General features: G+C 43.0%; 1 protein-coding gene across 1 annotated transcript in view; it reads right to left on the bottom strand.

Annotated features, from left to right (window-relative positions):
* The window catches only part of LOC148076156 (aminopeptidase Ey-like), a 43,860-nt gene that overhangs the window by 10,080 nt on the left and 18,979 nt on the right, over positions 1-14,801 (bottom strand). The window contains exons 8-14 of the mRNA XM_087793108.1: positions 14,382-14,495; positions 14,142-14,285; positions 13,043-13,108; positions 12,925-12,990; positions 12,701-12,873; positions 11,257-11,333; positions 9,184-9,317 (exon numbers count right to left, since the gene is read on the bottom strand). Coding sequence (XP_087649234.1) covers positions 9,184-9,317; positions 11,257-11,333; positions 12,701-12,873; positions 12,925-12,990; positions 13,043-13,108; positions 14,142-14,285; positions 14,382-14,495 — 774 coding nt within the window. The remainder of the gene's footprint in view (positions 1-9,183; positions 9,318-11,256; positions 11,334-12,700; positions 12,874-12,924; positions 12,991-13,042; positions 13,109-14,141; positions 14,286-14,381; positions 14,496-14,801) is intronic.

Here is a 14,801-nt window from a genome sequence, read left to right as displayed (position 1 = left end):
ACTCTTTTGAAAGTATTATACTTAGTATATCTAATACTACCTTTACTAGACCACACTGTGATTTCAACTCTTTTGAAAGTATTATACTTAGTATATCTAATACTACCTTTACTAGACCACACTGTGATTTCAACTCTTTTGAAAGTATTATACTTAGTGTATCTAATACTACCTTTACTAGACCACACTGTGATTTCAACTCTTTTGAAAGTATTATACTTAGTGTATCTAATACTACCTTTACTAGACCACACTGTGATTTCAACTCTTTTGAAAGTATTATACTTAGTATATCTAATACTACCTTTACTAGACCACACTGTGATTTCTACTCTTTTGAAAGTATTATACTTAGTGTATCTAATACTACCTTTACTAGACCACACTGTGATTTCAACTCTTTTGAAAGTATTATACTTAGTGTATCTAATACTACCTTTACTAGACCACACTGTGATTTCAACTCTTTTGAAAGTATTATACTTAGTGTATCTAATACTACCTTTACTAGACCACACTGTGATTTCAACTCTTTTGAAAGTATTATACTCAGTATATCTAATACTACCTTTACTAGACCACACTGTGATTTCCACTCTTTTGAAAGTATTATACTCAGTATATCTAATACTACCTTTACTAGACCACACTGTGATTTCAACTCTTTTGAAAGTATTATACTCAGTATATCTAATACTACCTTTACTAGACCACACTGTGATTTCAACTCTTTTGAAAGTATTATACTTAGTATATCTAATACTACCTTTACTAGACCACACTGTGATTTCAACTCTTTTGAAAGTATTATACTCAGTATATCTAATACTACCTTTACTAGACCACACTGTGATTTCAACTCTTTTGAAAGTATTATACTCAGTATATCTAATACTACCTTTACTAGACCACACTGTGATTTCAACTCTTTTGAAAGTATTATACTTAGTATATCTAATACTACCTTTACTAGACCACACTGTGATTTCAACTCTTTTGAAAGTATTATACTCAGTATATCTAATACTACCTTTACTAGACCACACTGTGATTTCAACTCTTTTGAAAGTATTATACTCAGTATATCTAATACTACCTTTACTAGACCACACTGTGATTTCAACTCTTTTGAAAGTATTATACTCAGTATATCTAATACTACCTTTACTAGACCACACTGTGATTTCAACTCTTTTGAAAGTATTATACTCAGTATATCTAATACTACCTTTACTAGACCACACTGTGATTTCAACTCTTTTGAAAGTATTATACTCAGTATATCTAATACTACCTTTACTAGACCACACTGTGATTTCAACTCTTTTGAAAGTATTATACTCAGTATATCTAATACTACCTTTACTAGACCACACTGTGATTTCAACTCTTTTGAAAGTATTATACTCAGTATATCTAATACTACCTTTACTAGACCACACTGTGATTTCAACTCTTTTGAAAGTATTATACTCAGTATATCTAATACTACCTTTACTAGACCACACTGTGATTTCAACTCTTTTGAAAGTATTATACTCAGTATATCTAATACTACCTTTACTAGACCACACTGTGATTTCAACTCTTTTGAAAGTATTATACTCAGTATATCTAATACTACCTTTACTAGACCACACTGTGATTTCAACTCTTTTGAAAGTATTATACTCAGTATATCTAATACTACCTTTACTAGACCACACTGTGATTTCAACTCTTTTGAAAGTATTATACTCAGTATATCTAATACTACCTTTACTAGACCACACTGTGATTTCAACTCTTTTGAAAGTATTATACTCAGTATATCTAATACTACCTTTACTAGACCACACTGTGATTTCAACTCTTTTGAAAGTATTATACTCAGTATATCTAATACTACCTTTACTAGACCACACTGTGATTTCAACTCTTTTGAAAGTATTATACTCAGTATATCTAATACTACCTTTACTAGACCACACTGTGATTTCAACTCTTTTGAAAGTATTATACTCAGTATATCTAATACTACCTTTACTAGACCACACTGTGATTTCAACTCTTTTGAAAGTATTATACTTAGTATATCTAATACTACCTTTACTAGACCACACTGTGATTTCAACTCTTTTGAAAGTATTATACTTAGTATATCTAATACTACCTTTACTAGACCACACTGTGATTTCTACTCTTTTGAAAGTATTATACTTAGTATATCTAATACTACCTTTACTAGACCACGCTGTGATTTCAACTCTTTTGAAAGTATTATACTCAGTATATCTAATACTACCTTTACTAGACCACACTGTGATTTCAACTCTTTTGAAAGTATTATACTTAGTATATCTAATACTACCTTTACTAGACCACACTGTGATTTCAACTCTTTTGAAAGTATTATACTTAGTATATCTAATACTACCTTTACTAGACCACACTGTGATTTCAACTCTTTTGAAAGTATTATACTTAGTATATCTAATACTACCTTTACTAGACCACACTGTGATTTCAACTCTTTTGAAAGTATTATACTTAGTGTATCTAATACTACCTTTACTAGACCACACTGTGATTTCAACTCTTTTGAAAGTATTATACTTAGTATATCTAATACTACCTTTACTAGACCACACTGTGATTTCAACTCTTTTGAAAGTATTATACTTAGTATATCTAATACTACCTTTACTAGACCACACTGTGATTTCAACTCTTTTGAAAGTATTATACTCAGTATATCTAATACTACCTTTACTAGACCACACTGTGATTTCAACTCTTTTGAAAGTATTATACTTAGTATATCTAATACTACCTTTACTAGACCACACTGTGATTTCAACTCTTTTGAAAGTATTATACTTAGTATATCTAATACTACCTTTACTAGACCACACTGTGATTTCAACTCTTTTGAAAGTATTATACTTAGTGTATCTAATACTACCTTTACTAGACCACACTGTGATTTCAACTCTTTTGAAAGTATTATACTTAGTATATCTAATACTACCTTTACTAGACCACACTGTGATTTCAACTCTTTTGAAAGTATTATACTTTTATCAACATCCATGTTGATATAATAATAATAATAATACTAATAATAATAATAATAATAATAATACTAATAATAATACTAATAATAATACTAATAATAATAATAATAATAATAATAATAATAATAATAATAATAATGATAATAATGATAATAATAATAATAATAATAATAATACTAATAATAATAATAATAATAATAATAATAATGATAATAATGATAATAATAATAATAATAATAATAATAATGATAATAATAATAATAATAATAATAATAATAATAATAATAATGATAATAATGATAATAATAATAATAATAATAATAATAATAATAATAATAATAATGATAATAATAATAATAATAATACTAATAATAATAATAATGATAATAATGATAATAATAATAATAATAATAATAATAATAATAATAATAGTACTAATAATAATAATAATAATGATAATAATAATAATAATAATAATAATAATAATAATAATAATAATAATAATGATAATAATGATAATAATAATAATAATAATAATAATAATAATAATAATAATAATAGTAATAATAGTAATAATAATAATAATAATAGTAATAATAATAATATGGTCCATGATAGCTTAGCTAACAGGTTTAACTCTATCCTGGAGTCATTTCTCTCAGTTCATGAACGACTCACTGTTTTAAGCTCACATTAGATCTTGTCCAAACATACGGACTTGAAATTAAAAATGTTATTGTCTCTCCTCAGAATTCACTTCTTTCCGACCATCAATTAATAACCTTTGACTTCATTTTAAATGAGCCGAGTCTACAGAGCAGGATCTCAAAGTCTGTCTGAAAGTGTCGTTACCAAGTTTATGAAATAATTCCCTCAGTGTCAGTAAAACGCCTCAGTGAGTCAAGAAACTCTACCATAGTCACCCCGACATTGATAACTTTGTGGGCCGTTTTACAGACTCGTTGCACAATACGCTTGACTTCATCGCACCACTAACTCAAAAGACTGTCAACAGAAGTAGTCTTGCTCCCTGGTTTACTAGTAACACGTCAATTAAAACAGGTTTCTAGACGACTAGAGAAGAAATGGTTCATCAAAACATAATGAATTCTACCAGGACTGGCAGGAGAAGTTAAAAATATACAAGACATCAATTCAGCCAGAGCCTCATATTACTCATCACTTATAGAAGCAAATAAGAATAACCTCAAGTTCTTATTCAGTACTGAAGCCAGGCTGACACGGAGCCATCAGTCCATCATCCATCAGTCCATCAGTCCATCAGACCATCAGTCCATCAGTCCATCAGACCATCAGACCATCAGTCCATCAGTCCATCAGACCATCAGTCCATCAGTCCATCAGTCCATCAGTCCATCAGTCCATCAGTCCATCAGACCATCAGTCCATCAGTCCATCAGTCCATCAGTCCATCAGTCCATCAGTCCATCAGACCATCAGTCCATCAGTCCATCAGTCCATCAGACCATCAGTCCATCAGTCCATCAGACCATCATTCCATCAGTCCATCAGTCCATCAGTCCATCAGTCCATCAGTCCATCAGTCCATCAGTCCATCAGTCCATCAGTCCATCAGTCCATCAGTCCATCAGTCCATCAGACCATCAGTCCATCAGTCCATCAGTCCATCAGACCATCAGTCCATCAGTCCATCAGTCCATCAGTCCATCAGTCCATCAGTCCATCAGACCATCAGTCCATCAGTCCATCAGACCATCAGTCCATCAGTCCATCAGTCCATCAGTCCATCAGTCCATCAGTCCATCAGTCCATCAGACCATCAGTCCATCAGTCCATCAGTCCATCAGTCCATCAGTCCATCAGTCCATCAGACCATCAGTCCATCAGTCCATCAGTCCATCAGACCATCAGTCCATCAGTCCATCAGTCCATCAGTCCATCAGTCCATCAGTCCATCAGTCCATCAGTCCATCAGTCCATCAGTCCATCCCTCCTCATCTCAGTAGCAATGACTTTATGAACTTTTTTAATGAAAAAATTGTAACTATTAGAGGAAAGATTCAAGACCTGCTAGATTCGTCTAATAAACCAGTGCAGCCTCACCGGACACAGACACTATGACTGATACATACTTTGACTCCTTTCTACCAGTGAGTCCTCGACAGCTGTCCCAGGTTGTTTCCTCCTCAAAGTCCACAACATGTCTTCTGGATCCTATTCCCACATGGCTACTTAAAGAACTGTTCCCCTTACTTAGCACTTTCATACTTGACATTATTAACCTGTCAATAACATCAGGCTATGTGCCTCAGATTTTTAAAGTTGCAGTAATTAAACCTCTGCTTAAAAAACCCACTCTCGATCCAGAGGTTCTCACTAACTACAGTTCTATCTCTTGATCCAGAGGTCCTCACTAACTATAGTTCTATCTCTTGATCCAGAGGTTCTCACTAACTATAGTTCTATCTCTCGATCCAGAGGTCCTCACTAACTATAGTTCTATCTCTTGATCCAGAGGTCCTCACTAACTATAGTTCTATCTCTTGATCCAGAGGTCCTCACTAACTATAGTTCTATCTCTTGATCCAGAGGTCCTCACTAACTATAGTTCTATCTCTTGATCCAGAGGTTCTCACTAACTATAGTTCTATCTCTTGATCCAGAGGTCCTCACTAACTATAGTTCTATCTCTTGATCCAGAGGCTCTCACTAACTATAGTTCTATCTCTCGATCCAGAGGTCCTCACTAACTATAGTTCTATCTCTTGATCCAGAGGTCCTCACTAACTATAGTTCTATCTCTTGATCCAGAGGTTCTCACTAACTATAGTTCTATCTCTTGATCCAGAGGTCCTCACTAACTATAGTTCTATCTCTTGATCCAGAGGTTCTCACTAACTACAGTTCTATCTCTAATCTAGTCTTCATTTCAAAACTTCTGGAGAAAGTGGTAACGAGTCAGCTCTGTGATTATCTCCAGGACAACAATCAATTTGAGGTGTTTCAGTCTGGTTTTAGGGAACACCACAGCACAGAGACCGCCCTGGTAAAAGTAAGTAACGACCTACTGATGGCCTCTGATCAGGACCATGTTTCGGTTCTTGTTCTTCTAGATCTCAGTGCATTTGACACTGTTGACACCAAATCCTTCTACAGAGGCTAGAAAACCATTTAGGCATTCGTGGAACTGCTCTTAACTGGTTTAAATCTTACCTGTCGGATAGAACGCACTATGTACATGTCAACCACCTCTCATCGACACACACTAAGGTCAGCTATGGTGTCCCACAAGGTTCTGTTCTTGGTCCAATACTATTCACAATCTATATGCTCCCACTAGGGGACTTGATTAGAAGACACTCATACATTTTCACTGTTATGCTGATGACACCCAACTTTACCTGTCCATGAAGCAGATGAAAGAAATCAGCTACACAACTACAGTCCTGTATCACAGATATCAAGTCATGGATGACCAAAAACTTCCTCCTACTGAACTCGGAAAAGACTGAGGTTTTACTAGTTGGTCCGCAACATCTCAGACAATCATTAACTAATGATCTAGCTTTACAAAATGGACTTGCTCCTGCTACGAGCACCACTGTAAAGAATCTGGGTGTATGCTTTGACGAGGACTTATCATTTAACTCACACTAACTCTCTTCTCTCAGGATGTTCTAAAAAGTCTCTCAGAATCTTCAGCTCATTCAGAACTCTGCAGCTCGTGTCCTGACTAAGACTAAGAGGCGTGAACACACCTGTACTGTCTTCCCTACATTGGCTTCCTGTAGAATTTAGAATACAATTTAAAATCCTTCTCCTAACCTATAAAGCCTTACATGGTCTAGCACCAACATACATTAAAGATTTAATCCAAACTTACCAACCCTCAAGGACCTTATGATCCCCAAACTCTGATCTACTAGTTATACCACAAATCTCTAAATGTAGATTCGGAGCCAGGGCCTTCAGTTTTCAAGCCCCTCTGCTGTGGAAAAAACTACCGGCTTCAGTCCGGAGGGCAGACACCCTCTCTATGTTTAAAAATAATCTTAAAACCTTACTTTTCGATAAAGCCTATAATTAACTTGACTGTTTATCTCTAGCTGTCATAACTAACAAAACTGTTTATCTTAGCTGCTATAGGCTGAGAATGCTGGAGGAGTTTTAGTTTTAGTTTTAGACACCGAGCTCTGTATATCCTTCTTTTCTCGCCGGGGCCGTTCTGGCTTGGCCGGTTCGGGTGTGAGGGGCCCGGCGGGTGGGGCCTGTGGGTGCCTTAGGCCTGGTGGTGGTGACCGCTGGTGCCGCGATGGCCCCATGCGCCGGCGGGGGGGTGGCCCGCTTCCGAGGGTTTTTTGATGGTGCGTGGGGGCGGGTGCTGGCGGGGGTGGCTGGGGTGGTGGATGGGGGGTTGCGCTGGGGGCGGTGCTGGGGCTGGGGGGTTGCTGGTCCCGCCAACGGGGTCGGCGGGTGAACCGTCAGGGGTGGGGCTGGGGCTGGCCGGGTGTTCTGGATGACCTTCCGGCCCCGATGGCTTCGCCTGGTCTGTGGTGGGGGGCCTGTCTTGGGGTGGGTGTCTGCGGCTGTGGTCCTCTACCCGCCCTGTGTGGCATGTGCCGTGGTCGGGGGGTTTGTCGCCCTTGGTCCTGGGGGTTCGTGGCCGGGCTGGTCGGTCTTTCGGGGGCTTCCCGGGTGGGGGAGGCCACACTGGGCGGGGCCGCATTGGGGGGACGGCGGAGGCATTGGACGGACCCATGTTACCGTAGTGACCATGTACCGCCCATGCAAGTGCTGCTGTCCCCCTGGGTGCTGCATGGTGGATGGGGGCAGTGGCTGGGGGTCAGTACGAGTGATGGGCGGGGCCTCGGCACCTTAGAGACCGTGGACTGCCCATGGAATACTGCTGGCCCCCCAAACTTCCCTCATGGGGAGGTGGGCTGCGGCTGTTGGGGACGGTCTACAGTTCAAAGACTGGGGGCCGTTCCCGGACAGCTGCAGCCCCATTGCCCCCGCCCTGCCCGCGCAACCGTGGCCCCCCTGTGACCCGGGGGACCTGGGCCGGTGCCTGGCCATTGCTCCCCCGGGCTCATGCGGTGGCACTCAACCCGGCTACTGGCCGTGTCCGCAGGGTACTGGGGGGGGGTTCCGCCGCCGCTGCTGTGGTAGATCACCATCTCCTTGACTCGGTCCCCTGCTATGGACTTGGTGGCTGCCTGACGGTCTGGGGGTCCTCCGTCGCCCGGCCTGGCCCCGGGGCCCTATCCCCTGACTGGTTCTTCTGGCTGCCCCTCTGCCCCGGTGCCTGCGCCTGGTGCCTCCCCCTCTCTGCTTCCTCGGCCGTCCTCGCCTGTGCTCGCCCTCTCGCGCCCCCGGTGGTGGTCCGCCTTCACGCTGGTGTTTGGGGTCGGCTCTGGTGGTTATCTCGCCTGCCGGGTCCTGGTCTCCCACGGGTTCCTGCCGCGGCTTGGGCCCCTGTGTCTGGATCTGCTGTGCTAGGTATGTGCCCTCTGGCCTGGCTATTTCAACCCCCCCCCCTCTCCCCTCTATATATCTTCACCCGTCACCGGAGTCTGTATACCTGTGTATTGTCTACATTTGTCCCAAACCCACACCTTTTTATTTCTCTCCCGGAGCCCCAGGGATCCACCTCCAGAGCAGCTGCTGATCCAGGGATCCACCTCCAGAGCAGCTGCTGATCCAGGGATCCACCTCCAGAGCTGTTGCTGATCCAGGGATCCACCTCCAGAGCTGCTGCTGATCCAGGATCTTCACCACGTCATCAGATCCCGAGTTCTCTCCAGCACCCCCATGGACCCTCCTACACTCTCCTCTTTTCTCTCACTATATCCTCCCTCACTCCTCTCCTTATCCATCTGTCTACCCCCCCATCCTTCCTCCCAGCCGGTCAAAGCGGCAGGCCGTCAACAATGAGTCTGGTTCCGCTCGAGGTTTCTGCTTCTAAAAGGAAGTTTTTCCTCGCCATTGCTCACTGTACAGTGTTTTGTTTCTTGCTCTTTGTTGAATTGCTGGATCTATTTTTCCTTAATCAACTGTAGTCTTATTTCAACTGTATAGTGTCTTGAGATAACTTTGTTATGATAAGACACTTTAAATAAAATTGAAGTGAATTGAATTGACCCACCGTGTGGCTCCGGTCCAGGCGGGCCAGGAGACGCTCCCAGTTCTGAGCGTCGTAGTTGACCCGGTAGAAACCCTTCATGTCCACGTTGGCCACCAACCAGTCCTTCGGACCCAGAGTCAGGTCCGGGTTTGTGTCTGTCGGCACAAGACGTGAGACCTGAAGGACCTGAAGGACCTGAAGGACCTGAAGGACCTGAAGGACCTGAAGGACTTGAAGAACCTGAAGAACCTGAAGAACCTGAAGGATCTGAAGGACCTGAAGGACCTGAAGGAACTGAAGGACCTGAAGAACCTGAAGAACCTGAAGGATCTGAAGGACCTGAAGAACCTGAAGAACCTGAAGAACCTGAAGGACCTGAAGGATCTGAAGGATCTGAAGAACCTGAAGGAACCGAAGGACCCGAAGGATCTAAAGGACACGAAGGACCCGAAGGACCCGAAGGACCTGAAGGACCTGAAAAAGGACCTGAAGGATCTGAAGGACCTAAAGAACCTGAAGGATCTGAAGGACCTGAAGGATCTGAAGGATCTGAAGGACCTGAAGAAGTACCTGAGGGATCTGAAGGACCTAAAGAGCCTGAAGGACCTGAAGAACCTGAAGGACCTGAAGGATCTGAAGGACCTGAAGAAGGACCTGAAGGATCTGAAAAAGGACCTGAAGGATCTGAAGAACCTAAAGGACCTGAAGAACCTTAAGGACTTGAAGGACTTGAAGGTGTTACTGTTCCTTTAAGTGTTACTGTTCCTTTAAGAGTTACTGTTCCTTTAAGTGTTACTGTTCCTTTAAGAGTTACTGTTCCTTTAAGTGTTACTGTTCCTTTAAGAGTTACTGTTCATTTAAGAGTTACTGTTCCTTTAAGAGTTACTGTTCCTTTAAGAGTTACTGTTACTTTAAGTGTTACTGTTCCTTTAAGAGTTACTGTTCCTTTAAGTGTTACTGTTCCTTTAAGAGTTACTGTTCATTTAAGAGTTACTGTTCATTTAAGAGTTACTGTTCCTTTAAGAGTTACTGTTCCTTTAAGAGTTACTGTTACTTTAAGTGTTACTGTTCCTTTAAGAGTTACTGTTCCTTTAAGTGTTACTGTTCCTTTAAGAGTTACTGTTCCTTTAAGTGTTACTGTTCCTTTAAGAGTTACTGTTCATTTAAGAGTTACTGTTCATTTAAGAGTTACTGTTCCTTTAAGAGTTACTGTTCCTTTAAGAGTTACTGTTACTTTAAGTGTTACTGTTCCTTTAAGAGTTACTGTTCCTTTAAGTGTTACTGTTCCTTTAAGAGTTACTGTTCATTTAAGAGTTACTGTTCCTTTAAGAGTTACTGTTCCTTTAAGAGTTACTGTTACTTTAAGTGTTACTGTTCCTTTAAGAGTTACTGTTCCTTTAAGTGTTACTGTTCCTTTAAGTGTTAATGTTCCTTTAAGAGTTACTGTTCCTTTAAGAGTTACTGTTCCTTTAAGTGTTACTGTTCCTTTAAGAGTTACTGTACCTTTAAGTGTTACTGTTCCTTTAAGTGTTACTGTTCCTTTAAGTGTTACTGTTCCTTTAAGAGTTACTGTTCCTTTAAGAGTTACTGTTCCTTTAAGTGTTACTGTTCCTTTAAGAGTTACTGTTCCTTTAAGAGTTACTGTTCATTTAAGTGTTACTGTTCCTTTAAGTGTTACTGTTCCTTTAAGACTTACTGTTCCTTTAAGTGTTACTGTTCCTTTAAGTGTTAATGTTCCTTTAAGAGTTACTGTTCCTTTAAGAGTTACTGTTCCTTTAAGTGTTACTGTTCCTTTAAGAGTTACTGTTCCTTTAAGTGTTACTGTTCCTTTAAGTGTTAATGTTCCTTTAAGAGTTACTGTTCCTTTAAGAGTTACTGTTCCTTTAAGTGTTACTGTTCCTTTAAGAGTTACTGTTCCTTTAAGTGTTACTGTTCCTTTAAGAGTTACTGTTCCTTTAAGTGTTACTGTTCCTTTAAGAGTTACTGTTCCTTTAAGTGTTACTGTAATCATCAAAATAATAAATCAGTTGCTTTCAAAACTAGATTCTGAGTCTGAAGCTGTAAACGTTGGACCAGAAGGTTCTGGTCTCGTACCTTCGTCCTGGAGCAGCCAAGACGTCTGTTCTGGTCCAGAACTTTTGATCCAGGTGAGCGGCACGAACCACTGGTAGCTGGAAGGAAGTAGGGTCGCATGACGCTCACTTGATGGTCACATGTCACATGACGCTCACATGATGGTCAGATGATGCTCACATGTCACATGATGCTCACATGTCACATGATGCTCACATGACGCTCACATGTCACATGACGCTCACATGACGCTCACATGATGCTCACATGTCACATGATGCTCACATGTCACATGATGCTCACATGTCACATGATGCTCACATGATGGTCACATGATGCTCACATGTCACATGATGCTCACATGATGGTCACATGACGCTCACATGTCACATGACGCTCACATGTCACATGATGCTCACATGTCACATGATGCTCACATGATGGTCACATGATGCTCACATGTCACATGATGCTCACATGTCACATGATGCTCACATGATGGTCACATGACGCTCACATGTCACATGACGCTCACATGTCACATGATGCTCACATGTCACATGACGCTCACATGTCACATGACGCTCACATGTCACATGACGCTCACATGTCACATGACGCTCACATGTCACATGATGGTCACATGACGCTCACATGTCACATGACGCTCACATGACGCTCACATGATGCTCACATGATGCTCACATGTCACATGATGCTCACATGTCACATGATGCTCACATGTCACATGATGCTCACATGATGCTCACATGATGCTCACATGTCACATGATGCTCACATGATGGTCACATGATGCTCACATGTCACATGATGCTCACATGTCACATGATGCTCACATGATGGTCACATGACGCTCACATGTCACATGACGCTCACATGTCACATGATGCTCACATGTCACATGACGCTCACATGTCACATGACGCTCACATGTCACATGACGCTCACATGTCACATGACGCTCACATGACGCTCACATGATGCTCACATGATGCTCACATGTCACATGATGCTCACATGATGCTCACATGTCACATGATGCTCACATGAAGGTCACATGACGCTCACATGATGGTCACATGAAGGTCACATGACGCTCACATGATGGTGACATGAAGGTCACATGACGCTCACATGATGGTCACATGACGCTCTTATGTCACATGACGCTCACATGACGCTCACATGACGCTCACATGTCACATGATGCTCACATGAAGGTCACATGAAGGTCACATGATGCTCACATGATGCTCACATGAAGCTCACATGATGCTCACATGAAGGTCACATGACGCTCACATGATGCTCACATGATGCTCACATGAAGGTCACATGACGCTCACATGATGCTCACATGAAGGTCACATGACGCTCACATGACGCTCACATGACGCTCACATGACGCTCACATGACGCTCACATGACGTGTTTCTGTTCCTACTTGAACTCGGACGGTCGGGTCACCACGGCTTCAGGGTCGGAGAGAAAGTGCTTCTGAGTGACTCGTCCGGTCCGAGTGTCGATGGTGACGACCGGGAATCCCATCTGGAGGATCCAGCGGTTCATGATGACCTCCAGCGAGTGCGGCAGGTCCATGCTGGACCGGTCCACGGCCTGCAGGACCAGAGTCTGAGTCTCGTCCTCAACCTAAGCACAGATGCTCACCTGCTGCAGGTGTCGCCACAGGTCCGTGTACACCGTGTTCCTGTACTTGAACTCCTGCAGGTACGTCTGTAACACACACCAGTCAGACTCAGAAGCTCCTCAGAGATGAACGTCTCACCTGAAGTCCTTCAGAGAAGACCTTCTCCGTGATGAAGCTGGACAGCATCCGCAGCACAGCAGCGCCCTGAAGCAACAACACGCTGGTCATAATGTTATGGTCAGCACTGGATCATCTCATGAAGGACTCGAGCAGAGGAGGAGGAGAGAAGAACGAGAGAAGAAGGAGAGAAGAAGGAGAGAAGGTGGAAAGTGATTAGGGGGAGGAAGGACAGCATAGGAAGGAGGTGAGTAGAAGAAAAAAGAAGGATGGTAGAAAAAAGAAGAGGAGGAGGAAGGAGAGAAGAGGAGGAGGAAGGAGAGAAGAGGAGGAGGAGGGAGAGAAGATGAGGAGGAGGGAGAGAAGAGGAGGAGGAAGGAGAGAAGAGGAGGAGAAGGCAGAGAAGAGGAGCAGAAGGGAGAGAAGAGGAGGAGGATGGAGAGGAGAGGAGGAGGAGAGAGAGAAGAGGAGGAGGAGAGGAGAGGAGGAGGAGAGGAGAGGAGAGGAGAGGAGAGGAGAGGAGAGGAGAGGAGAGGAGAGGAGAGGAGAGGAGAGGAGAGGAGAGGAGAGGAGAGGAGAGGAGAGGAGAGGAGAGGAGAGGAGGAGGAAGGAGAGAAGAGGAGGAGAAGGCAGAGAAGAGGAGGAGAAGGGAGAGAAGAGGAGGAGGATGGAGAGGAGAGGAGGAGGAGGGAGAGAAGAGGAGGAGGAGAGGAGACGAGAGGAGAGGAGAGGAGAGGAGAGGAGAGGAGAGGAGAGGAGAGGAGAGGAGAGGAGAGGAGAGGAGAGGAGAGGAGAGGAGAGGAGAGGAGAGGAGAGGAGAGGAGAGGAGAGGAGGAGGAAGGAGAGAAGAGGAGGAGAAGGCAGAGAAGAGGAGGAGAAGGGAGAGAAGAGGAGGAGGATGGAGAGGAGAGGAGGAGGAGGGAGAGAAGAGGAGGAGGAGAGGAGAGGAGAGGAGAGGAGAGGAGAGGAGAGGAGAGGAGAGGAGAGGAGAGGAGAGGAGAGGAGAGGAGAGGAGAGGAGAGGAGAGGAGAGGAGAGGAGAGGAGAGGAGAGGAGAGGAGAGGAGAGGAGAGGAGAGGAGAGGAGAGGAGAGGAGGAGAGAGGAGAGGTTGACCTCTGACCTTGCTGTAGGTGATGCTGTCAAACAGTTCATTGATCTGAGCCGGCGTCTGGATCTCAGTCTCCGCAGTGGACAGTGGTCGAGAGGAGGCGAGAGCGTCGACACTCATCACACCCACGATCTCGTTCAGCACGATCAGCTCCCTCTGAGGTTAACATGGCTGGAGGTCATTTGACCTCATCGTGGCGATGACCTCACCATGATGACGTCATCAAGGACCTCCTGAGACCCCCGGACTCACCATGTTCCAGGTGGGCTCGGCGTAGTCTGCTCCCAGGTATGACACGTACGTGGCGAAGCCCTCGTTCAGCCACAAGTCGTTCCACCAGCGAGTCGTTACCAGGTTCCCGAACCACTGAGGAGAGACCATGACCTTTGACCTCCAGAACACCAGGAGACAACATAACACCAGGAGACAACATAACACCAGGAGACACCAGGAGACACCAGGAGACAACATAACACCAGGAGACAACATAACACCAGGAGACACCAGGAGACAACATAACACCATTAGACAACATAACACCAGGAGACACCAGGAGACACCAGGAGACACCAGGAGACACCAGGAGACAACATAACACCAGGAGACAACATAACACCAGGAGACACCAGGAGACAACATAACACCAGGAGACAACATAACACCAGGAGACAC

The sequence above is a fragment of the Callionymus lyra genome, chromosome 6 (assembly GCF_982586985.1).
Source record: "Callionymus lyra chromosome 6, fCalLyr1.hap1.1, whole genome shotgun sequence".
NCBI lineage: Eukaryota > Metazoa > Chordata > Actinopteri > Syngnathiformes > Callionymidae > Callionymus > Callionymus lyra.
Note: the sequence above shows the minus strand (reverse complement) of the source record. Positions and strands in the feature narration are given on the sequence as shown.